General features: G+C 39.4%; 2 protein-coding genes and 1 non-coding gene across 3 annotated transcripts; all 3 read right to left on the reverse strand.

Moving 5' to 3' along the window:
* Positions 1 to 266: 266 nt before the first annotated feature.
* On the reverse strand, positions 267 to 394 carry LOC124857588. The gene has a single exon (XR_007035626.1). It is a non-coding gene; the product is annotated as a U6atac minor spliceosomal RNA (small nuclear RNA).
* Positions 395 to 3,542: 3,148 nt separating this feature from the next.
* On the reverse strand, positions 3,543 to 6,593 carry card19 (caspase recruitment domain family, member 19). The gene is made up of 6 exons (XM_047346790.1): positions 6,518 to 6,593; positions 5,976 to 6,115; positions 4,685 to 4,841; positions 4,513 to 4,575; positions 3,966 to 4,031; positions 3,543 to 3,858 (listed from the first exon to the last, which is right to left on the reverse strand). Exons 1-6 carry the CDS (start codon positions 6,522 to 6,524, stop codon positions 3,749 to 3,751), a joined length of 543 nt encoding a protein of 180 aa, XP_047202746.1. The 5' UTR covers positions 6,525 to 6,593; the 3' UTR covers positions 3,543 to 3,748.
* A 1,337-nt stretch (positions 6,594 to 7,930) lies between these two features.
* On the reverse strand, positions 7,931 to 25,422 carry bicd2 (bicaudal D homolog 2 (Drosophila)). The gene is made up of 8 exons (XM_047346787.1): positions 25,178 to 25,422; positions 18,424 to 18,636; positions 15,422 to 15,574; positions 13,884 to 14,330; positions 11,273 to 12,274; positions 11,031 to 11,182; positions 9,829 to 10,060; positions 7,931 to 9,234 (listed from the first exon to the last, which is right to left on the reverse strand). The coding sequence occupies exons 1-8, from the start codon at positions 25,415 to 25,417 to the stop codon at positions 9,232 to 9,234; spliced, it is 2,442 nt and encodes an 813-aa protein (XP_047202743.1). The 5' UTR covers positions 25,418 to 25,422; the 3' UTR covers positions 7,931 to 9,231.

The following is a 25,422-nucleotide window of genomic DNA, read 5'->3' on the forward strand; positions in this document are numbered from 1 at the left end:
GAAAGACTTCTCTGGCTATATCCCCAAAACACCATACATATATATAGATATCTATCTTTGGAGCTACAGTGTAAACTCTCCAGTGACCCTGGAGAGCAATATCGCTGCAGGCCAACAGGAAAAGTAAAAATTTCCACTCTGCCCAGAGGTCAATGGAAAATAAGAAGCAGGCGTTTCCTTTGTTCCTGTTACTTGCTAAAAACAGGAACCATGCATTTTGCATTTCTTAGTTTATTATAATGGCAACAGAAATGTTTTTTAGAGATTAAAAAACTTGGTTAGAGATGCCACGAAGTAGGTGGCAATGCCTTAACCGTATATGTGTTGCTGGCCACAAGGGCCAATTCCATCCTTGTCTAGGGGAGTGCTAACCTTCTCTCCTTTCATACAACACATTAAAACTTTACTCAACGTCTTTATTTATACACCAGCAGCTTGAAGCTCTTTTTCACTCATGGTGCAACTTACCATGATGAAACAATAACATACCATATTACTGAAGAACGTCCTTCAATTAGAGTCGATATCATCAACAACAGATTTCGATGTTTTATTTGTCTGTTTTTACATTCTTTGGCATAAACGGCTGCGCCCATAATGCACTGCGGTCGGAAAGCGGGATATCATTGGTGAGCATTATCACGTGATAACTAATCACGCATTTATTACATTATTACTGTACTGTATACTTTTAGGGTCATTCGGGATTATTTGGATTTGCCCGCTTTAATTTCCCTTTACATAAAGACGAGAAATAGAATCAAAGTACCTATGAAATCACAATCAACGCATAAAATATGTAGTTTCCTTCTTATCCGCAAGATGGCAGTCGAGGTACACACTTCCATCTGGAACAATTTGTGGTTGGTTTTATACGGCTCATGAAAACTTCACGCCTTAAAAAAAAACAACCCTTAAAAGGCATTTTTTTGGCAAGCATGCATAATGCCTCAACAAACTTGATGGAGGCAGCATCATGCTGTGGTGGATACTTTTCCTCGGCAGACGCAGAAGCTAGTTGATGGGAATTGAATGTAGATGGAAGTCTGGGCAATAATAGACTTAAGCAGAGGTACTACCAGTAGACACACAACCAAACACATACAGGTCCTTCTCAAAATATTAGCATATTGTGATAAAGTTCATTATTTTCCATAATGTCATGATGAAAATTTAACATTCATATATTTTAGATTCATTGCACACTAACTGAAATATTTCAGGTCTTTTATTGTCTTAATACGGATGATTTTGGCATACAGCTCATGAAAACCCAAAATTCCTATCTCACAAAATTAGCATATCATTAAAAGGGTCTCTAAACGAGCTATGAACCTAATCATCTGAATCAATGAGTTAACTCTAAACACCTGCAAAAGATTCCTGAGGCCTTTAAAACTCCCAGCCTGGTTCATCACTCAAAACCCCAATCATGGGTAAGACTGCCGACCTGACTGCTGTCCAGAAGACCACTATTGACACCCTCAAGCAAGAGGGTAAGACACAGAAAGAAATTTCTGAACGAATAGGCTGTTCCCAGAGTGCTGTATCAAGGCACCTCAGTGGGAAGTCTGTGGGAAGGAAAAAGTGTGGCAGAAAACGCTGCACAACGAGAAGAGGTGACCGGACCCTGAGGAAGATTGTGGAGAAGGGCCTATTCCAGACCTTGGGGGACCTGCGGAAGCAGTGGACTGAGTCTGGAGTAGAAACATCCAGAGCCACCGTGCACAGGCGTGTGCAGGAAATGGGCTACAGGTGCCGCATTCCCCGAGGTCAAGCCACTTTTGAACCAGAAACAGCGGCAGAAGCGCCTGACCTGGGCTACAGAGAAGCAGCACTGGACTGTTGCTCAGTGGTCCAAAGTACTTTTTTCGGATGAAAGCAAATTCTGCATGTCATTCGGAAATCAAGGTGCCAGAGTCTGGAGGAAGACTGGGGAGAAGGAAATGCCAAAATGCCAGAAGTCCAGTGTCAAGTACCCACAGTCAGTGATGGTCTGGGGTGCCGTGTCAGCTGCTAGTGTTGGTCCACTGTGTTTTATCAAGGGCAGGGTCAATGCAGCTAGCTATCAGGAGATTTTGGAGCACTTCATGCTTCCATCTGCTGAAAAGCTTTATGGAGATGAAGATTTCATTTTTCAGCACGACCTGGCACCTGCTCACAGTGCCAAAACCACTGGTAAATGGTTTACTGACCATGGTATCACTGTGCTCAATTGGCCTGCCAACTCTCCTGACCTGAACCCCATAGAGAATCTGTGGGATATTGTGAAGAGAACGTTGAGAGACTCAAGACCCAACACTCTGGATGAGCTAAAGGCCGCTATCAAAGCATCCTGGGCCTCCATAAGACCTCAGCAGTGCCACAGGCTGATTGCCTCCATGCCACGCCACATTGAAGCAGTCATTTCTGCCAAAGGATTCCCGACCAAGTATTGAGTGCATAACTGTACATGATTATTTGAAGGTTGACGTTTTTTGTATTAAAAACACTTTTCTTTTATTGGTCGGATGAAATATGCTAATTTTGTGAGATAGGAATTTTGGGTTTTCATGAGCTGTATGCCAAAATCATCCATATTAAGACAATAAAAGACCTGAAATATTTCAGTTAGTGTGCAATGAATCTAAAATATATGAATGTTAAATTTTCATCATGACATTATGGAAAATAATGAACTTTATCACAATATGCTAATATTTTGAGAAGGACCTGTACACACAATGGTTCTTCTGATTTGTATTAGTAGAAAAAAAATGGAAAACCACTCTGAATAGAATACTGAACTACATTGTTTTGGTCTGTCAAAAAAATTCCAATGCACTAAAGTGTGCGGTTGTACTGCAAAAAAATATTAAAACCGGGTATGAATGTACTGTAAATTAAAAAAAAGAATACATCCGAGTGCTAATTAAAACCAAAAAAGTGACATTTTTATGGGGTCCTGGTTGCTTCAGTTGGTAGAGCAGACGCACCATGTGCAGAGGCTGTATTCCCCAACACGGGTCATTTGTATTTTATTAGGATTTTATGTAATATGCTCTATGTTATGTAAAATATGTTGATTGATATGTTGCATGGTGGTGCAGTTGGTAGCACTGTTGCCTTGCAGCAAGAAGGTCCTGGGTTCAATTCCCAGCCAGGGGTCTTTCTGCATGGAGTTTGCATGTTCTCCCCGTGCATGTGTGGGTTCTCACCAGGTAGTCCAGCTTCCTCCCACAGTCCAAAGACATGCCTGTTAGGTTAACTGGTAACTCTAAATTGCCCTTAGGTGTGTTTGTGTGTTGCCCAGTGGCAGACTGGTGACCTGTCCAGGGTGTACCCCGCCTCTTGCACATAGACTGCTGGAGATAGGCACCAGCTCCCCTGTGACCCACTATGGAATAAGCGGTAGAAAATGACTGACTGGGCCATTTGCTTACTGTTATCCCCTTCTCTCTACACCCTCTTTGCTGTCTATCTTACCGTTACAGTTGTTCAGGATATCTTTTAACTAAAATAAAAATCAGGTAAATTTGTGCATGAAAATTATTTAAAAAATATACACAGCATTAACCTTAAGTGTATTCAAATCATTTAACAATATAAAGTGTGACCAAAGAGTCAAATGTGTCTCCCCTTGACATTTAGAACAGAAACCAATATAAAATGTGCTTTGCATGGTTCATAAGGTGCACAAAATAAGAACAAATATTATTTTGGTGTAGTGTCAGTAATTCTGAAGCACCAAGTATGAAAAAGACACCCATTACTTCATTATGCCTTCTTCAGTGTACCAAATAAGGACTTCCTGCGCTTTTCTTTTCAAACCGAGAGCGGCCATTCCAAGGGCCCGGCTGCCTCCAGACACATTAGCTTCTATAAACAGAAAAAGGCACTTTCTTAGAATCATAGGAGTTAATAAAGACATATTATATAGCTAGTCATATTAAATACTTTGTTATTTGAAGTGAAATGAAAATTACCGCCATAGTAATAGAGAAAAGCCATTCCCACAGCAAAGCTGAAACAGCCTAGGAAAAAGGGAGGACCTGGAAAGTGTACATAAGAATAAAAAGGTCAGCTAATTTTAGTGACATATAATAACACACTATATAATTAACAAACTAATGTTTACTCTGAGGTTTCTTTAAATAACCATCTTAAAACAAAGGCAAACTTAGACTGAGAAATTTAGATTTTCCAGACTCTAAAGTAACTAAACATTAAAAACTATTTTAGCCATTAATAATTCTTTATTAATAGATTAAAATATGTTTTCTGAAAACCAACAACAGTTTAGGAAGCTAGGTCTCCTTAGAAGTCATCAGGGAACATGAGGTGCAAAGAGAAAAGTCAAACAAAGGCTGCACAGGATCGAAAAAGAACATGTAGCACAAGGTTACAAAAATCTAGCTGCAACTGATTCTTGTAAAGTGGAAGCCTTTTGTTCAACTAACAACAATACTTTTGCAAACTAAAAATACCTACAACCAAAATGCAGAGAGACAACCTGGAACATTGTCACAATACCTCTGTCGTTCAGAACATTTCTCTGTGGGTAGATCTGTGGACTTGCGAGTGGATTCATAGAATCTGAGATTTGGATGGAACAAAATGTGAAAAAGAAAACATGCTACTGCTTCTTTTGAAACATCTAAATAAATGCTTGATGTGTGACGGAGAGGAAACTGTTTTGACAAACCTCTGAGGCGTAACCGCGTGGGCAAGCTGTAGTATACCTCCTCCACATGCAGGTGGAGCGCTCGGTAAAACTCCCTGCACGCTTCATCACCTTTCCCCTGTAGATGCGTCAGGAGCTCACCCAGGCGGACACTTGTTGGTACGTCCAAATTTCTGAACTAACAAAAAGGTCAAAACAAATGGCTGTACATAACTTTTCTCAACAGTAATCAAGCTGTGAATCATGGGCTGTAATTCAAACTTCCTAAATATGTGTAGAAAGCCTTGAAATAAAAGGATCTTATACTGGAGCTGCCGTACAATCTGCACCATCAGGCGCTTTGACCGCCATAAGCAGGCAAGAAGTGTCTTGTCCAGGAACACAATAACTGAGATGGACGGAGAAGGAGTTTGAACCAGCAACCTACCAGTTCCAGGATAAACCCTACCCTTCCTTGCTGAGCCACTGTCGTCCCTTCGAATTATTACTCATTAATATCCAGTTTCCCTGAGTTATAAATAGGACATAGCATAGTTTGTCTTAATTACTCTTCTTCAAAATGAGAAAAAGACAACATGCCATCCAAGTATGGCAGATGTGTGTTGATCTTTACAGAGCAAGAAATGACTACAATAAAATATGGACTAACAGTGCCCACCTACAGTCAGAGCAGTATTTTAAAATGTTTGAAACAACTGGAACTGCAACAAATAAGTTGATCTTGACATCAGGTACAATGAGCACAGTGAATCATCTGTTGACTATTTTTTGCAATTAACAGATTAATAGTCAGATAGAAAAAGGTGCTTAATAGGGGATTTTTATTTTTTTTTTAAGAATTTGAACCAAGAGAAGCTAAAACTAGATCCCGTGAGGCGTTCTGGATAGAACATATTTACAGACAAAGAAGGTTTTTCATCTTATATGCAAAATGTATACATTTTTTGTACAGTTTTAGCCTAATGAGTGCTGTGAGTGGGTTGTTCTATGAGCAAATGGCATGTTTTAAAGTTTGTATGCTCCAGTTAACAATTATTCTAAATAAGTTGTCGATTATTTCAATAATTGATTGTTCTGATTAATTGTTTAAGCCCTATTGTCAAAGGTCACGGTGAGATAAGCGAGTAATAACCAATTATTTTAGGAATTTTGTACACATATTTACTAACGGTGCCAAAAATCGATGACAGCTCTATATTAGGCAACTGCTTTCCCAGTGGTAGAACATGCCTAATAGATGATTTTTTAATACTGATCCTTTTCACAACTACCAGCAGGTGATCAAGACCGTGAATGCATCAGTGGGACTTACTCTGGTGGCCTCCTTGTCAGTGAGGATCTGCGGGTAGATTCTGTTGAGCTGCAGGATGACTTTGTCCACCAGCTCTGTGTCCAGTTTCTGCTCAGCTCTGAGGAAGGCAGTGTCCTCTAACAGCTGCTCGCGAAAACTTTCTGTTCATGACAGGAAAACATACATTTTCAGCTGACAGACAGAAGGTTAGCTTTCACTGAAACATAGCTACAGGAAAATTAAATAGAACGTTTTCGTAACAGCAGCTCGTAAGAGTTTGGGTTATCTGTAAACTTGCCAAAACCAAACTTTTACTGGTTAAAAAGTTGACAGTCGGGCTCCATCTCCTGTCAAAAGAGGAGTTTGGGAACTTTTCAGACAGCTCAACGTTGGCATTTCACAGTCTTTGACCAAGTGAGAAAAAAAACGTCAGGACGTCACTGCTGCTGTAACGGCCGTCATATAGATGTTACGTAGGGGGTATAAAAATGCAAAACAACCGGAAAGATTCGTGTTAAAATCAACTTTATTTCGTTATATTCGTCAAAGAAAAGAACACAGACCTCCCATTGTAGCGCGAGTCCTCTCTCTGTCCTCTGTTTGGACACGCCCTCTGACGTCACCACGTCGTTAAAGCTGGACTGTGCGTCAACGTTCTCCAGCACAACCAGAGGGAAAACAGTGCCGATTAAAGTAGGCATTTATTTTTTCACTTTAAGCTGATATTAATTTGTTTTTAGAAAAACCTAGTCATAATAATTCGTCAAGAAACGGCAGCTCTCTTTTATAATTCCAGCACTTAACTTTCTTTAATCTTGGGATTTAATTTGATGAATATTTGTACACAAAATGTTTTGTTTTAGTATCTAATTCTGTCAGTGACCTTTAAAACAACCCAACCAAAGTGTTTATACAGTACTTAGAACTACCCAACTCTTTCAGCTAACTAGTTACTGTCTTTCTCACCATTTCATATGTAGCAAGTCACTTTTTCCATATTGTGAGGCCTTCCTTTATTCTTTCAGTTTGTGTGCACAACAAGAAACCTTGTATCTTGGAGCTAAACTAGTGCATTGCACAACTGATCATAACCCTCAAACCTTTTTTTGACAAGATACAACCAAATTTTTCAGTGTACTTAACTGATTTTATAACGGATCAACACAGGGAATTATTGTCAAGTTTGCTTGGTTATCATTTTTCCCCCAAAAGTGTGGTGTACATTTTCACATCTTCTATTTGTCAAAAGTAATCTTTTTGGTGAGATCCCTACCAGCTTTACACACCTGCAAACTGAAATGTTTACCCATTCTTCTTTAAAAAAAATAGCAGTATTTTATTGTAATTTTTGTATTGTAAGATTTTTCCCTGCTGGAAAAAAAATATTCCCACAGCCTAATGCTGCCACTACCATGTCTCACCTTGGGATAATGTGCCTTGCAAAAGTATTATTACCCTTTGAACATCTCCACTTTTTGTCATGTTACAAAAACAAACGTATTTTACAGGGATTTTATGCAACAGACCAACACAAAGCATAACCATGAAGTAGAAGGAACATGATACAAGGTTTTCAAATGTTTTCATAACTAAAAACCTGGTAAGCCTTCACAGAACATCGGTATTTATACTTAGATTAAATTATACACAGGTGGATTTTATTTACTATTTAGGTGGCTCCTAGTTTTATTTAGGGGTATCAGAAAAAATGGGCTAAATACAAATGGACATTACACCTTACAGATTTATTTTTGTTAACCAAATTTAAAATAACTTTTTTCTTGCACTTGACAATTATGTTTATGATGCAAAATACTAAGAAAGTAGTTGCAACATAAAAGTAAAATAACTTCAAGGAGCATGAATAGTTTTGCTTGGCAGAGTAACTGCAATGTAGAAAAGGCACTTAAAAATAACTGTAGATTTTCAGCACCAAAAACTGAAAATGTCAATAACTCGGAAAAACACCAAACTCCTCAGAGCTGTGAAAGTTAGATTTATTTCTTCACCAGCCATATCTGGAGGTAGTAACAGAAGTTAACAAAAACTTTGCTAGTACTTTTTTTCTAAACAAGAGCTCATTCGTCATTACTTTGTAACCAGGCAGCTAAGTTTAAACTCCCTCATTTACCAATAGAACGGTGAATCCTGTTGTCTGAAAAGACAAATAAATACAATTGCAGTCATAATAAAAACATGTAAAAATTAATACTTTCACAAAGTACAAATGTTTACGTTCGTCTTTTTTTTTTTTTTGTCAGGATTACAAATTGCACTTGTACAAACACACAATGGCACTGCACTTGTTCCTGTCTGACCTAAATGCAAAATATAAAAGCTGTATTAAAAAAGTATTTAAAAAAAACCTCTTCATGAATAAAATCTGAATGAATACTAATATGCTTTGTTAACTTAGAAATCTTTAAATAAATGTGCGTTCAAATATTGTTCCTCAGTCATGACGATCTTACTCATGAGGTGGCAGAAAATTGGCCAAAGCTGAAGTTGTTCAACAATTCTGCCAGGTCGATTACAAAACAAAATCTACTATCAACTCAACCACCCTACATTAGAGTTATAAGAAAATGTAACATTATTTCCTAAAGACATATACGTGGTCAGCAGATTGGTTGCTTTGTTACTGACTGTCATTTAAACAACCTGAATCTAAGGCAAAAGAAAACACGCCCAGGGAAACTCATTTGTCTCTCTAGTTTGGATTTTACCTAATAGGACAAATAGTTTGGTTTTTAAAAGTTAACATAATCTTCTACTTTGCTGCTAAAAATAAATTAGGTTACGATATATTCAGAGAGCTCAAAATGTGATCAAGAAGCAGGCAGGAAGGAATACATATCAGTCAAAAATACAGGATAATACGAGCATAATTTAGGGGAGGAATTCGTAAGGAGAAAGAAGTAATAAAAAGTGCTTAGTCATGGTAACAGACATAAGTAATCAGCAAGACATCAATCCCAGTCCTTCCTCTGGGTCAGTTATCAGTGGTGCATTTCCTTGGAAGACTGCTGACCTCCAAAGGGAAGCTGATGCGTTGAGTAATTTTCCTCCATTGCACTGTGATAAAAATTTGGAAGAATTCTACATCAAGTGTTATGGCACACATTTTTACGACGTTCTTGGCAAATACTGTGGGTTGATTTCTTGTCTCTGTACGAATAAAACCTGGAGCTCGATCACAGAGAAGAAACCAGGAACACGTGAAAGTTAACAGTCACACTGATGGACTTTCTTTTAAAGGTCACTTGGCTTGACGGGTTTACTGCAAATGGAGAGAGAGAAAAATCAGTGTTTCAGTATTTACTGCTATACTGTCAATGAAGTTTATTAATAAAATAAGCATTATAGAAATCTGATGCAAACAAAGATGGAAGCATGAAAAGAACTGAGATTCAGCAATGAAACCACAATTAAAGATTTAAGAAATGTTCAAATTTTTCTCTGATACGGTATCCCCGTATTTCTTCTGAGGCCTATCGTCTGTCAAATATGCTGTGACTATTAGGGATGCCACTGACGATTATTTTGCTAATCGATTAATCTGTCGGCTATTTTTAAGATTAATCGAATAATAATCAGATAGCAAAATGTGCTATTTACAGACAAATAAGGTTTTTCATCTTAAATGCAAAATATATAATTGTTTTGTACAGTTTTTGCTTAATCACTGCTCGGAGTGGATTGTTCTTTCAGCTAATGGCATTGGTTTAGAAGACTCAGCTTCAACCCTAGAACCTGATGTTAGGCGTCTTAGTAACAACAAACATGGCCAAGCTAAAGCAATGACATCTTAAGCTCCAGAAATGCAAAAAGCAACTCCTTTGCTGAGTGGTTCCAGGTGCATCATCTGACTTACATGGTGGCTGGAAGAGGCTCCCTTGCCCTTTGTTTTACCCTTGCCTCCTGCCACTTTGGCACTGCTCCGGCGTGCCTGCTCATGGTCGAACTCCAAATCCTCAAGGCGCTGTGTTAAAGCCAGTTTCTGCTGGATGGCCATCCGTAACAGGGAGTTCAGCGTCTTCTTCTCATCCTCGGCTGCAGCCAGCTGCCTCTGCATGTCATCCAGCTGGGTCACATACTCATCGCATCTGAGAGAAAAGAGGAAGAAGTGGAGAACATGCAACAGGAGAGGGAAAAAAGGAAGATGGCAAGGATAAACATTTCTGCCAGTAGGTGGAGTGATGTGCTCCGAGTCTGTTATTCTATTCCCAAGACAACCTTTCCAGATGGAAGGATGAATTTCCTGCAAGCTGAGTCGGTATTACATCAGCCTGCTCCCACAATGCTTTGTGCCTTTATAGATACAAAGACAAAATAACTAATAGTCAAGCTCTAAGATTCTGATTTCTTTGGCTGTTTGAAGAAAGCAAAATAAGGATATACAGTGGTGCTATGTGAGAACCAGTAATTTATCCTCTTTGTTTAAGTAGGTTGACTCTATAAAATACTGATAATAAACATGGCTGTTGATCGCAAGGCTCATATGACTGAAAGGAGAAAGTTAGCTACAGATGCAGCTTAACAAATTGGAATATCATTTAAAAGTTAATTTCTCATAAAAAGTGAATATTATACAGACTCAGTTTTGGATCATTTTGGTGCCTCTCGACTGTCCAAATAAAATACTTTTATCTATAAGAGCACTTTGGACCATTGATTGAACTTTTCCTCCCACTCAACTTATTAATGAATATGGAGACAGTCCTTAGAACACCCAGCTTTATATTTATATATTTTTAACATTTTATTTTACAGAGAAAGTGAATTTGGGCTTTTAATGCACAGTAATCATCAACATTAACAGATGTGAATGGCTGACATACACTACTCTGTGTTTAATGAAACTATAACTGAGTTTCACTTTTGCATGAATTAACTTTTCAAAGATTTTTCCAATGATATTAGAATTTATTTAGGTGCACCTGTATGACCGGAAGTTGCACTAGGACTAATATGTTGATTACATACATGTATGTTTGTTGTAATAATCTCACATGACTGTTTTCATGCTGGTCAGAATGAGAGCAGGAACAGTTGTCCAGAAAAGTCTAATTTTACCTTGTAGCAAACATGGCTCGAAGAGAGGAGAAAGTAGCTGCGTCCTCCTTTAGAGCCTTGAGTTCATTACGGAGCTTCATCATCGTCTCGGTCACCATGGCCTTCTCACTGTCATATTTACTCTTGAGATTAGCCAGGGCAACTTCTGCTGTCTGAACAGAATGGTTTTAAAACCTTTTAATTTCTTGCACTTCTGGGAATTATGACATAGAAAATATAGATTAAACAAATCCTCCTCTGACCTGTTTGTTGGCCTTGAGCACAGCTCTGAGAGTAGCAATTTGTTCCCTTTTGGTGCTAAGAAGGGACTTCAGCTTGAGAATCTCGTCCATGCAAGCTTCTTTGTCCTTGTCTGCCACGGTGCTCAGCTCCAGGTTGTCGAGCCTCTGACGGGACAGCTCTGTGGTCCGGTCCACTGCCTGCTGCAGGTGGCGGATCTGAGCCCTGATGATGGCTACCAGGTTATAGATGTTCATGGGTTCTGGGCGTGGCTCTGGAGCTGCAGGCGCGGTCACCACAGTGTTGCAGGAATCTGACTTTCCATTTTCACTCTCACTGATCAGCCCACTGGTGAGAAGTACAGTCTGCTGCTCCTTTCCCTCCTGCCCCCTTCTCAGCATGGCTTTGCCGTCTTTGTAGTAGTCAAGCATGACTCGGTTGGGAGTCTCATTGTTGCACATGCAAACATGGTTGTAGAGGTTGGCCAACTCTTCACTGAAAGCTATGAGCTCATCCTGGGCAACATTAAGGCTTCCGAGGGATTCTCCGGCAGCCTCCGTGGCCAGGCGGAGCTCCTTCTCCAGACGGGACACCTCCGCTTTATCAGCTTCGCTAATCTTCTCCAAAGAGAACAACTTTGACCTGAAATCTTGAACATCGCTCTCCAACCGTGCTTGATCGTCTTCATACTTGGTCCGACACTCCTCGTACTGCGCCCTCAGTGTTTTCAGCTCCTGCCTCAGTTCTCCGGCTTCAGAAACAGCCACAGTGTACTTGCACTGCAGAATCTCAGGCCCGTTGATGTCTAGCTCATAATAGTCTCCGTCATCGTGGCTGTCCCTGTCTTTCTCGCTGTCGAGGGCCGACTGCCGCTCCTTACTGGCCTGGAGTTTCCGCATGGCGCTTAGATTTTCAGTCAGCCTGTTGACGGTTTCCTTCTGCTCGGACACCGTGCCGTAGGCGTGCTCCAGCTGCTTCTGGCTCTCCTGCAAAGAGTTCATCAGGGCCACCTTCTCCCTCTCAACCTAACACACAACAAAACAAACATTTTAAAATAATTGGGTAACTCTTTCTCCAAATAAGTATAAAATAACATCTAAAAGAAGCTTGTGTGAGTAACCACAGGCTAGAATGTAATGCCTGTCCTATAGTCATAAAATACAGGAAAAAGGCTCTCAGCACTAGAAACAATATCCACTAAGACCATTAGATAAAACCTAGAAATGAGAAAAGGATTATTTGACCATGCTATCAGAGGTGTACTGAGAGATCAGCTAGTGACCAGATTCAGACAATTTTCAGTTTCACCAGACCTGACCAATGATCAGCCATGACGTTTTCCAGATCAGTGAAGCCCACCTCAGAGGATACCAGCCAGGCTGACCATATTACAGCCAAGTTGCTGTTTTATCCTTTCTGTTTGTTACAGAACATGCTGGATTTGGAAATATTGGTAGCTCTTTGGAAATCTGACATAAAAATATCGATCTACATTCTCTCGGGAATTCACACTGAGATAGCTGGCTATAGTAACCGATGCTAACTGTGCTTTTGGCTAATATAAGATGCTAAAAACTGTTCAAAATGTCATCAATAGAATAATTTTGGGTTGTTTTTAAATAATGCTGAACCCTGTTTTATGCAACTGCTCTCGCACACACACAGTCTGACGTTGCCTCTGCTTCAGATATACAATGATCATTTATGTTAGGAAGGTTAGAAAGTAATGCTTTAAATATCTGTAATTACAGAAAAATCACAATCAGCTAAGATTAGTACCGGCAGGTCAAACAAGGGCTGGGTGATATGGACCAAAACATTATCAGTTTTTTTCTGTATTTGAACGGTTTTGATAATCATCCCGATGCGTTTCAATATAAAACTCTTGTTTTTTTCGTTTTACTATAAACTTCAGGACCAAATTTAAAAAGTAATAAAACATCAATAATAACTAATGAGATTTATTTTTCAAAAACGGTCATAAACCAAACACTAAAAAATTGCAGGGACAAATGGATTAATGACACTTTTTCTACTAGCATCACACTGATGTACAAATGTCCCATTTGCAGTACTGTTTAAAAGTTGTAAAACCAATTAAACTATGTTGACCCCACAAACTGCCAGTGATGCTGCATGTGTTGTCTAACTTGAATTTTGAAGCCAACCTTTATCATTCTAGTTGTAATTTTCAGTTTCTAAATAAATTATTGAAATTGTTTTATTGTTTATCACTAGGTCAAAGCTACCAAATTACCGGAGATCAGTGCATCGCTACACCATTGTATCGATAGGTTTAGAAGTGTTTCGACTTCATATTTCATGTTCATTCTGGGGTGTTTAAAGAATGAGGCATTAAAACACTATACAATAAACTGTGAGTAAAGCTCTCACTTCATTCATACTACTGGGCTATCATTTTATTAGCAATAGTAAACAATTTTACCATAACTACGTAGTAAGCATGTTTTTGGGAAGTAATCCAGCCTGCAGCCAATCAGAATCAAGTATCTGATTAAGGTATAGCCCCGTTGCTGATGCCTAAATTAGTTTCTGATTAAATAAGCAAGAAACATGGGCTGCCTACAGAAAATATTAAAACTAACACTCGAAGTGCATCTTAACATTTCATACCTGAGCAAGCTGTTGTTTTAGCTTCTGTATCTCAGAGATGTTTAGCTCACTCAGCAGATCATCCACCAAGCTAGGGGCTGGCTTGTTGACCAATGTTCTGTTGTCTTCATCGCTGTCACCCATCTTGACCAGGCCGTTTTCGAAGCCTCTGATCAGATCATCGTTGTCGGGTTCATGGATAGTGGAGGGATCCTCGTGGAGTTTTGGGTTATTGATGGAGATGTTAAAAGAGCTGCTGTACACAGACCCCCCAATGGTCATATAGTGGGAGAGCTCTTTACGCAGCGTGGCCTTCTGCTCACGTTCTGTTTTGATCGTTTCTAAAGCTTCTGTGAGCTGTCGCTCAGCGATTTCTCTCAGACGCATGGTTTCCTCCAGCTGGCTTTGGACACACTGCGAGTCCTCCTCCAGGCGACGGATCTCATGCTTAAGCCCTTCGAATTCCACCTGTACACATGGTGAAAGCATGAATAAAGCAATAATTTTGCCTGGCTAAGTGGGGTTTACTGCATTTGTGCTAATGGGCAGAAAGAACTTAAATAAACCAAAAATGACAACAGCATTACAGATTTTTACATGACTACGTGCGAGAATAGTCAGCCGGAGTGAAATACTTACACAGTCAAACATGTCCGGAAAACATTATTTTATATGTCAGGAAATTCTTTGTGCATCAGCATTTCTCATCTCGAGGACAGAGGTTAACCCTTATCCTTTTATTAAGGTAGATGAACTGTAGATGCAGACAAATTTGTTGACATCCCTGTTCAATGAAGTCTTTTATTGCAGGAGCATAAGCCAACATTTAAATCTTTAGAAAATACAACCTTTAATTTCTCTACATTTATTCAGGAGGGGAAAAATACAATGATAAGAAATACTAACAAAATCAGCAGTGCTAAAACCGTGTGTACCTTGCTGTCAGCACTTTCAACAATCTCATTTTGCCAGTGGGACACGCTTGGTGTCCGGCTGTAACATCTCACAGGGTTGGAGCATACAGAGAGGACCTCTGAAGATTCCTCCCTGTGCTGATCTCTCTAGATCGTCATGACTCCCCTGTATGCTTCCTCCTCTTCAGCTCACCCCACTGGTTTCCTGCAGGATTTAGGTCTAGGGACTGAGACAGCATGGCAGAATGGTACCAACAAATGTGCCTCACGGTTTTACTAAAAACAATTATTTCTTAATGCAGGATTTGTTTTCCCCACTCAATAAATGCACAAGTTAAAGGTTTTAGTGTGAGATTATGCTACTACAATTAATAACTTACTTTAAAGTCTTTTTAATCTCTTCAACAGCCACCAAATTTGTCCAATCTGTACATATTTCCGGATATGTTTCAATTTGACCCTTTAATATTTGGTCAAATTGGTTTTGACATTAAGATTAGTTTACACAACATGAGACTATAAGCATCTGCTTTATTACCATAGCAGCCCCTGTGTGGGTAGATATCGTGAACCAGAAACGGAGCCAGATTTACATACAAAAATCTTATGTTCATCCTGCTGTTTTTGGGACTTTGCACACCTCACCTGGTTCTGTCGCAGCACAGACACTTGTTTCTGCAGGGAGATGTTCTCCTCCTCCAGCTCAGAGTAGTCCTGGAGCAGTCGAGCCTCCCGAAATTTATACTCTCTGATGTCATCTCGAAGCTGAGCCCGCTGCAGCTCTGCCACCTCTGAATTCTGTGCACAGCAAAAGGGACAGAACAGGAATAACTGTATGCTGCTGCAGGTGGACACTGGATGTAGTGTAGTGTCATGTCTGACCTTTTAGGGCAAACTACACTGCTCAAAAAAAATAAAGGGAACACTTAAACAACACAATATATCTCCAAGTAAATCAAACTTCTGTGAAATCAAACTGTCCACTTACGAAGCAACACTGATTGACAATCAATTTCACATGTTGTTGTTCAAATGGAAAAGACAACAGGGGGAAATCTTTGGCGATTAGCAAAACTCACTCAATAAAGGAGTGGTTCTGCAGGTGGGGACTACAGACCACTTCTCAGTACCTAAGCTTTCTGGCTGATGTTTTGGTCACTTTTGAATGTTGGTGGTGCTTTCACACTCGTGGTAACATGAGACGGACTCTACAACCCACACAAGTGGCTCATGTAGAGCAGCTCATCCAGGATGGCACATCAATGTGAGCTGTGGCAAGAAGGTTTGCTGTGTCTGTCAGCGTAGTGTCCAGAGCCTGGAGGCGCTACCAGGAGACAGGCCAGTACACCAGGAGACGTGGAGGAGGCCGTAGGAGGACAACAACCCAGCAGCAGGACCGCTACCTCCACCTTTGTGCAAGAAGGAACAAGAGGAGCACTGCCAGAGCCCTGCAAAATGACCTCCAGCAGGCCACAAATGTGCATGTGTCTGCACAAACGGTTAGAAACTGACTCCATGAGGATGGTATGAGGGCCCGACGTCCACAAATGGGGGTTGCAGGACGCTTGGCATTTGCCAGAGAACACCAGGATTGGCAAATTCGCCACTGGCGCCCTGTGCTCTTCACAGATGAAAGCAGATTCACACTGAGCACATGTGACAGACGTGACAGAGTCTGGAGACACCGTGGAGAGAGATCTGCTGCCTGCAACATCCTTCAGCATGACCGGTTTGGCAGTGGGTCAGTAATGGTGTGGGGTGGCATTTCTTTGGAGGGCCGCATGGCCCTCCATGTGCTCGCCAAAGGGAGCCTGACTGCCATTAGGTACCGAGATGAGATCCTCAGATCCCTTGTGAGACCATATGCTGGTGCGGTTGGCCCTGGGTTCCTCCTAATGCAGGACAATGCTAGACCTCATGTGGCTGGAGTGTGTCAGCAGTTCCTGCAAGATGAAGACATTGAAGCTATGGACTGGTCCGCCCGTTCCCCAGACCTGAATCCGATTGAGCACATCTGGGACATCATGTCTCGCTCCATCCACCAACGTCACGTTGCACCACAGACTGTCCAGGAGTTGGCAGATGCTTTAGTCCAGGTCTGGGAGGAGATCCCTCAGGAGACCATCCACCGTCTCATCAGGAGCATGCCCAGGCGTTGTAGGGAGGTCATACAGACACGTGGAGGCCACACACAATACTGAGCCTCATTTTGACTTGTTTTAAGGACATTACATCAAAGTTGGATCAGCCTCTAGTGTGTTTTTCCACTTTAATTTTCCAAATCCAGGCCTCCATTGGTTAATAAGTTTGATTTCCATTGATGATTTCTGTGTGATTTTGTTGTCAGCACATTAAACTTTGTACAGAACAAAGTATTCAATGAGAATATTTCATTCATTCAGATCTAGGATGTGTTATTTGAGTGTTCCCTTCATTTTTTTGAGCAGTGTATTATTGTCAACTCATTCTGGGTCAAATTAGGATCAACATGTCACGCATCACAGTGTCAGGGATTTAACAAAAAACGTCAGCAGGTGGACGCTGTCCACTTAATCATTCAGGCTACAAAGAGACTTTGAGGACATCCTCTGTGACCCTAACTGTGGACCATTACATCATCGTTCCTGCTGGACAAATTCAGAACCGACTCCTTCCTTGTATAAAACACCAAGTATCTTCCTAGTGGGAAAATTAAAAAACATTTTGTTGACCAAGTATGCTTGGATTTCTGTTTCAGACTGCTTTGATTTTGATTCCCAGAACTTTTTTTGTTCCGCACAGGAACCAGGGGCAGAAGAAAGTCCTGGGCGAGAGATTTACCCCAACAATTAATTTTATAGTGGAGTATTACTTTTCAGATTGCCTGGGAACTTTTGTGTGGGCTTAAAGTAATGTGATAAAACACAGTAAATAAAGACCAAATAGACAGAATTCAGTAATTAGTTAATGACAGTAAACACAATACTACATATACTGATAGAAGTGCTTTTCCTTATACAGTTGCACTGCCTTTCTTTTATTAAGACAATCAGATGCAGCAAGCAATTGTGATGGATTAAGGTAACATATCGATAATCATTTGTTGTTCCACTGACATTTAATTAGAAATTATAAACATGCATAAATCATAAGACATGAGCAACACTAACAGATTTAAAGTTAATGCAACGTATTGTTTTCCTCTGCTTTGTGGGATTGTCTGAAAACTGCATAGACTGACTTTGTGTTTAGAAAATGTTCAGATAGAATAAAAAGAAGCTTTTATTATAGCCAATATCTGAATTATAATATATATATTATACTCTGGTTCTGCTGGAGGTTTCTTACTGTTAAAGGGGAGTTTTCCTCCCCACTGTCACTACATGCTCACCCAGGAGGATTGAATGCTACAAGTCATTGACTCGATGCAATTTGCTGGGTTTCCTTAGATAGAAAAACTTTTTAACCAATTTAAATAATAAACTGAATCTGACTGCACTGTTTGATAGTTAGGATTAATTGGAATATATGTACCTGAAATCTGTATGATTCGATTCAACTGACTTTGTAAAGTGCCTTGAGGCGACATGTGTTGGGAATTGGCGCTATATAAATAAAACTGAATTGAATTATTCTATACTAAATTTCATTAAAAAGAAGAGAATTACCTCTCTCATATCGAGTGCAAGGGCCGACAGGCGATCGTTTTCTGCTTGAGCACTTGAGAGAGACGCTTTGGCCTGTCGGAGTTCATTCTGCAGCTCCAGGACCTTTTGCTGATAGAGAGCTTCTTTACTGGCAGACTCCAGTATCAGCGACTCCTCCCTGCTCTCCCCATCTGCTGCCACCTTCCTGTGGGTAGAATAAGCTTGTCCAAAGGCCTAAAGACAAACACAGGAAACATGAAAACAAACTATTTTAGTCAAGAATTAAATAAGAAAGCTGTTTTAAGGTGCATACTCAGTAAATTTAGAAACTTCTTTTTCAATGAACTTAAAATTAACTGTTTAATATCATTGGTGCTAAATAAAGCAAAATAAGACTTACAATTCCATTAAAAACACATGTATTTACATTTTTTTCTTACAATTTTAGAAATAAAAAAACAGCTGGAATCAAGCAATATGTTTATAAAATATAACATTTCTATCAATAATTTATATCTGTTCTATAGGTCACTATTTACTTCACTATTTTATAGGAAAAAATCCAAGACTTTCATTAAGATTCTTCTGGACAACTAAATTTCAAAGTTACACATTTCAAAAACGGATTTATTCAAAACAATGTAGCAGCTAAAAATGATTCATTTTTGGGAAATTACATTAAATTATTTACATACTATTGTGTTTCATGGACATTGCATTTACTGCAAGCATTGTGTGATTTTAGAAGTGTCAAAGTGAAATTGAATCCTCTCTGCTCGCACAGACAGTTAATAATTATTCAAAGTTTACCACTAAATTAAGCAAATGTAAACCCTGTTCATCTGAATCCTGGGAACGTTGTGATGTATAGGTGCATCTAAATGAATTAAAATATTAAAAAGTTCATTTATTTAAGTAACTCAATCAAACAAAGTGAAACTCGTACAGATTCATTCTTGATCATTTCAAGTGTTTAATTCTGGGGTTTTTTTTTTTACAGCTCATAAAAATTCTACATTTGTTTTTATAGAGATTTGAATATGACATAAGACCAATAGAATATAGGAATTTTAAGTACTCAAATGTATATTTGCGTACTTTACATTATATGCACCCAATACTTTGATCAGGGTTCCTTTTGCATAAAGTACTGCATGCAGAGTGAGATGAAGGGAAACAGCCTGTGGCTCTACTGAAGTGTTAATGGAGCCCAGGTTGCTTTAATAGAGGGCTTCAGCATGTCTACAGGTCCTTCTCAAAATATTAGCATATTGTGATAAAGTTCATTATTTTCCATAATGTCATGATGAAAATTTAACATTCATATATTTTAGATTCATTGCACACTAACTGAAATATTTCAGGTCTTTTATTGTCTTAATACGGATGATTGTGGCATACAGCTCATAAAAACCCAAAATTCCTATCTCACAAAATTAGCATATTTCATCCGACCAATAAAAGAAAAGTGTTTTTAATACAAAAAACGTCAACCTTCAAATAATCATGTACAGTTATGCACTCAATACTTGGTCGGGAATCCTTTTGCAGAAATGACTGCTTCAATGCGGCGTGGCATGGAGGCAATCAGCCTGTGGCACTGCTGAGGTCTTATGGAGGCCCAGGATGCTTCGATAGCGGCCTTTAGCTCATCCAGAGTGTTGGGTCTTGAGTCTCTCAACGTTCTCTTCACAATATCCCACAGATTCTCTATGGGGTTCAGGTCAGGAGAGTTGGCAGGCCAATTGAGCACAGTGATACCATGGTCAGTAAACCATTTACCAGTGGTTTTGGCACTGTGAGCAGGTGCCAGGTCGTGCTGAAAAATGAAATCTTCATCTCCATAAAGCTTTTCAGCAGATGGAAGCATGAAGTGCTCCAAAATCTCCTGATAGCTAGCTGCATTGACCCTGCCCTTGATAAAACACAGTGGACCAACACCAGCAGCTGACACGGCACCCCAGACCATCACTGACTGTGGGTACTTGACACTGGACCTCTGGCATTTTGGCATTTCCTTCTCCCCAGTCTTCCTCCAGACTCTGGCACCTTGATTACCGAATAACATGCAGAATTTGCTTTCATCCGAAAAAAGTACTTTGGACCACTGAGCAACAGTCCAGTGCTGCTTCTCTGTAGCCCAGGTCTGGGGAATGCGGCACCTGTAGCCCATTTCCTGCACACGCCTGTGCACGGTGGCTCTGGATGTTTCTACTCCAGACTTAGTCCACTGCTTCCGCAGGTCCCCTAAGGTCTGGAATCGGCCCTTCTCCACAATCTTCCTCAGGGTTCGGTCACCTCTTCTCGTTGTGCAGCGTTTTCTGCCACACTTTTTCCTTCCCACAGACTTCCCACTGAGGTGCCTTGATACAGCACTCTGGGAACAGCCTATTCGTTCAGAAATATCTTTCTGTGTCTTACCCTCTTGCTTGAGGGTGTCAATAGTGGCCTTCTGGACAGCAGTCGGGTCGGCAGTCTTACCCATGATTGGGGTTTTGAGTGATGAACCAGGCTGGGAGTTTTAAAGGCCTCAGGAATCTTTTGCAGGTGTTTAGAGTTAACTCGTTGATTCAGATGATTAGGTTCATAGCTCGTTTAGAGACCCTTTTAATGATATGCTAATTTTGTGAGATAGGAATTTTGGGTTTTCATGAGCTGTATGCCAAAATCATCCGTATTAAGACAATAAAAGACCTGAAATATTTCAATTAGTGTGCAATGAATAGCTTCTGTAGAATTTATGTTTTTTGGCTTACCAACTTTGTGCTTGAATGCCAAGTCAGCAGTCTTCCCTATGATCGTGTGGACCATAACATTCTTGTATTAATTTTATTTAATTAGTCTTTTTCACTATTCAAATTGTTTGCGAAGCATAATGTTGGCTTTTTAGTAGCTGTAAGCCATAATCATCAAAATTAAAAGCAAGAAACAGGTGGAATATATCACTCTGTGTGTAAAGAGAAGTGAAATTTGAATCTGTTATTAATATAACAGATTCAAATTTAACTTCTCAAATTTGATTTGCTGAATAAACGTTTGCCGATATCCTACTGTGAGGTGAACTTGTATATTGTGCCCTGATCTCTTGTAGCAAAAAACGTCAATGAGAAGTAAGCAGCTCAGATCCAGAGAGCAGCAGCTCTTTGCCACAAGTTGTGATTTGTGAAACAAGCAGCAGTCCGTTGTTTGGATTGGTTCTGCTGGATGGATGGCTCCAGATCAACAGTCAGAGTCATAAGACACCATGCCAACGACGAGAACAATAGCTCACTTAATGGTTGAAGCATGATCAGTAATGTGAACAACCTAATGTGGATAAAGCTCACATGAGCAAACATCTATGACGTCACAGAAGAAAGAAACCTAGTTCCTAATTTTGACTTGATACAATCAGTGAGGAATGTATCCAACACATTTGGTACCAATAATCTTAGTTTTAACCGCTGCGACTGACATCTAACAGAGCACATTTCTTAACTTATTAAAACATGTGAGCTTCTGGCGACAAGTAGCCACACGATGAGCCACTGCCAACACTAAGAAGCTAAGAACACTGGATGAGCTCTATGACAATAAAACAGAGCCATTACGCTGAATCATTTAGAGGAGGGAGAAGGGAAAGAGCACTCAGAAACTAGCAAGTACAGCGGCTAAAAAAAGCCACACTGGAAGTCCTTCAGGGAGCAGTTCCTCTACTGACAAACTGGTAAGAAGAAGCTCCAAGATGACTCAGAGGGGAAAACCTGACGTCTCTTTTAAAACATTTTAGAGGCCAGTTAAACAAAGAGGTAAGAGGTGTTAATATCTTGTGCTTTGGGTTCATAACAAACATAGACCAAAGATAACGAGTAGTCTATCCAGCTACTGGAAACAAAATAAAATTCATTATTTCCATCTCATGAACAAAGTTTTATTGGAAAAGGTGCTTCTGGCCGACATCTGCTATTCTGGCATTAAAACAAGTAAATTAGTCTTTCTAAATCACTTTACCACCGTTATACTTTCTAAAACTTTAAACAACATAGGCAGCCTGATTGTACGGTACTTAAAACAATTAGCAAACACTTATTACATTCCAGGCAGTTTTGTGGGATATGAACATTGGGCACGGTCATATTGGGATAACGATAAATTTGCAATATATTTTGCAGTGCTACCTATAACAAATTCATAAGGTGTTTTGTACTTAATTAAACACATGAACATTTAACATTTATTCTGTAAGAACATTTAAAAATGTAAAATAACTTGTCAGTAATTTTCCATAATATTTTTGATATTAATAGTGTTTTCTATCAAATAAAAAGTGTTTACTCCATAAAAAGAAACATTAACATCAAATTATTGCTGAATTTCTGAATGAATCTAAGAAGCACCTTTATTTTGAAACTACTTAATTGTTTTTTGTAATGAATCTAGTTTAAGATGTCTGAGGTTAAGTTAGTTTGCTTTGCTCTTAAACAGGGTTCAGATTGAGATATGTCTGTGTGGTCTTCCCTATAAATCACTGCAAACATTAACAGATTATGATCTATAAATGGCTGGCAGTCAGCAAATGCTCCTTGCTAATAAAATAAAAGCACTCTTCTCAGAGGAGAACATGGTTGATTTACCAGTCTGTCTCATGTAATCTCATAATCACATGAAATTACGACCGTTTATTAGACTTAAGTCACAAAATCTTAAATCTCTTGAATCTTGAATCTCAGACCTTAGTGTGCACCCATTGATTTAAACCTGATGTTTTACATCCAAAGAAATCAACAAAATTCTGATTGAATAAGAAAACAAAAAAACACATGAAAGACTGAAAAATACCTTATTAGCCAAAAAAAAAAGAACAAAAGCAATCTGCATGGAATTTGAGCCACTAACTTTTTTACAGCAAATTTTGCCACAGAAAAACCTGTATCTGCTGACATATTTTTGTTACTTCACTATAACAAAAATACCAGTAACCACCATTAAGACACAGCTACTGTGATTTACATTCATTATATTTTAACACTGAAATAAGTAATGCTTTAAAGAAAAACACTGCTGCTTGCTGTATGTAGTGAGTTAAAAATGAGATGCACTGATCAGGCTTTTCCTGGCTGAGACCGATTTCTGGTTTCCCCTGATGTCTAAAGCTGGGAACACACGACGAGACGTTCACAATCAGCACAAACGTTGAAACTAGGTGTTCACTCTATCAGACTGGTTCTCGTTTCCCGACTGAAAGGCTGGGAATCAGACACTTAACTGAGCCTGCTGAAGGATCACAGACTACAGGATTTTTTTCAGGCCAACTGCATGGATTAAACTCTCGTGCAAACTCTTAATGAATGCAACAGTTTGAAGGAACAAAACCTACCAGTAGGTGGCGCTGATAGAAGATATTGTCAGAATTCGGACAGCCTATATTTCTGTGCCACTCTGACATAAATTGAACGAGATGCAATTTAACATGTTATATTTCACCAATGTGGATATAATTTGTGTTGACTGTTTTCTTTGTTATACTCATGTTGAGGGTATGATATTTGAGGTTGTGAGTTTTGGAATGGCTGTCGTTGGCTGTAATCTTCGCTCAAAAGCAGCTTTTTATTAAGATACCGTGGGTTCTAGTTTCATGAATATCCAAGGCATACCCAAAATATCACTTTTATATGTTTTATTCCTATTAACGACATAGCCAGGGCAACATAACTTTGTCTGATTTACCTTAAGCGGAATACATATTTTATGTTATTTATTTTAACCACATATATATAATACACATCAAATTATTTTCAGTGTGAGCAAATAATTTGCCCCTGCAAGGTCCATCTTAATTTTAGGATTTAAACAATAAGGCTTAATTTAAAAATAGAATGCAAGAATATTAAGACAAAATATTGTATCTGTCATATGCTTTAAAATATCATATTCTACAATAAGAAACTATTACATGTCAGTTATCTGAATTTTATTTTAATTTTATTCTTAAAGCATAGCTTTTAACATTGTATGCTGAAAAAACATTTTTTATCTAGTATTTTTGTGATTTTAGGTCAGATTTCAATGTAAATTCAGGGGAATATTTATCGCAGAATTTTAACTTTGAAGTGCTCCAGCCGTGTTATTTTTCTAAGCTGATCTTGGTGTCATTTAAAAGCTAATTTAATGCTTTTTAGGGTGAAGTTGTATGTTTGTACATACAGTTCTTTAGGAAAATTTGCCAACATACCTACATTAGTATCTGTAGCTGCTTTTTACAGCGCATCAAGGGAAAACATTGAGGTTTACTGTAGTTATGAGCCAGAAATGTTTATCTAAACAACAATTTGAGGAACCAAAGGGAAGCAGATAAAACCGGATTGAGATATTATCTTTTCCAATTACTTACTTTTTTCAGGGAGCAAGAGGAAATGTTTGCAGCATGTTTGTATTCATAACCACCATCAGACTTTTCTTTAGAACTCAACCCAACAACTAAACAAACTAACTTCACTCTCTGTCAGAAGATACTGAGATTTAATGGGGTTGAGAGCTTTAGATTTTACATACCAAGGGCAACTGTGGGCAAGTGACCAAAAAATGTTGTTTCTTTGCCTTGAATGAAAAGTTAGTCTATTAGGTCAGTCTACTTGGTGTATCTGCTAACTGGCACATGCGCAGAACATTTTAACCAGTGTGCGATAATAACCAGGTTAACGTGCCTGACGATCACTGTTACCGTTAGTTAGAGTTACTGCTGACAGTCTGCCAGCGCCTAAACATATCCGCCTGCGTGGCTTTGACCTCAGCTTACCTCCTTCAGCTGGTCCAGCTCCTGTCGAACCGTCTCGTATTCCATCTCAAGCTCGTCGAATCGCTGCTTGAGCTGCTGCTTCTCCTCCAGCACGGCCAGTCCGTACTCCGCCGCCTGGATCTTTTCGTGCGTCGTCTCTCGCAGCTCGCGGGTCAGACGCCCCACCTCAGCCCGAAGCCACTGCGGCCCAGCTTCGGTAACCAGCACCGCCTCGGGAAAGTCCTGCTCCTCCATAGACATCTTGG

Source organism: Girardinichthys multiradiatus, chromosome 20 (assembly GCF_021462225.1).
Source record: "Girardinichthys multiradiatus isolate DD_20200921_A chromosome 20, DD_fGirMul_XY1, whole genome shotgun sequence".
In the NCBI taxonomy this organism is placed as follows: domain Eukaryota; kingdom Metazoa; phylum Chordata; class Actinopteri; order Cyprinodontiformes; family Goodeidae; genus Girardinichthys; species Girardinichthys multiradiatus.

What these genes read in the sequence shown, in the direction of transcription:
- card19 (XM_047346790.1), bottom strand. An exon ending in CTGACAAGGAGGCCACCAGA is followed by an intron (nt 4,842 to 5,975) that starts GTAAGTCCCACT and finishes CCTTTTTGTTAG; the next exon opens with TTCAGAAATTTGGACGTACC. An exon ending in TTTTCTCTATTACTATGGCG is followed by an intron (nt 3,859 to 3,965) that starts GTAATTTTCATT and finishes TTCTGTTTATAG; the next exon opens with AAGCTAATGTGTCTGGAGGC.
- bicd2 (XM_047346787.1), bottom strand. Translation starts at nt 25,417, where the DNA reads ATGTCTATGGAGGAGCAGGACTTTCCCGAGGCGGTGCTGGTTACCGAA. An exon ending in AGCTGGACCAGCTGAAGGAG is followed by an intron (nt 18,637 to 25,177) that starts GTAAGCTGAGGT and finishes GTTTGTCTTTAG; the next exon opens with GCCTTTGGACAAGCTTATTC. An exon ending in TTGCACTCGATATGAGAGAG is followed by an intron (nt 15,575 to 18,423) that starts GTAATTCTCTTC and finishes TGCTGTGCACAG; the next exon opens with AATTCAGAGGTGGCAGAGCT.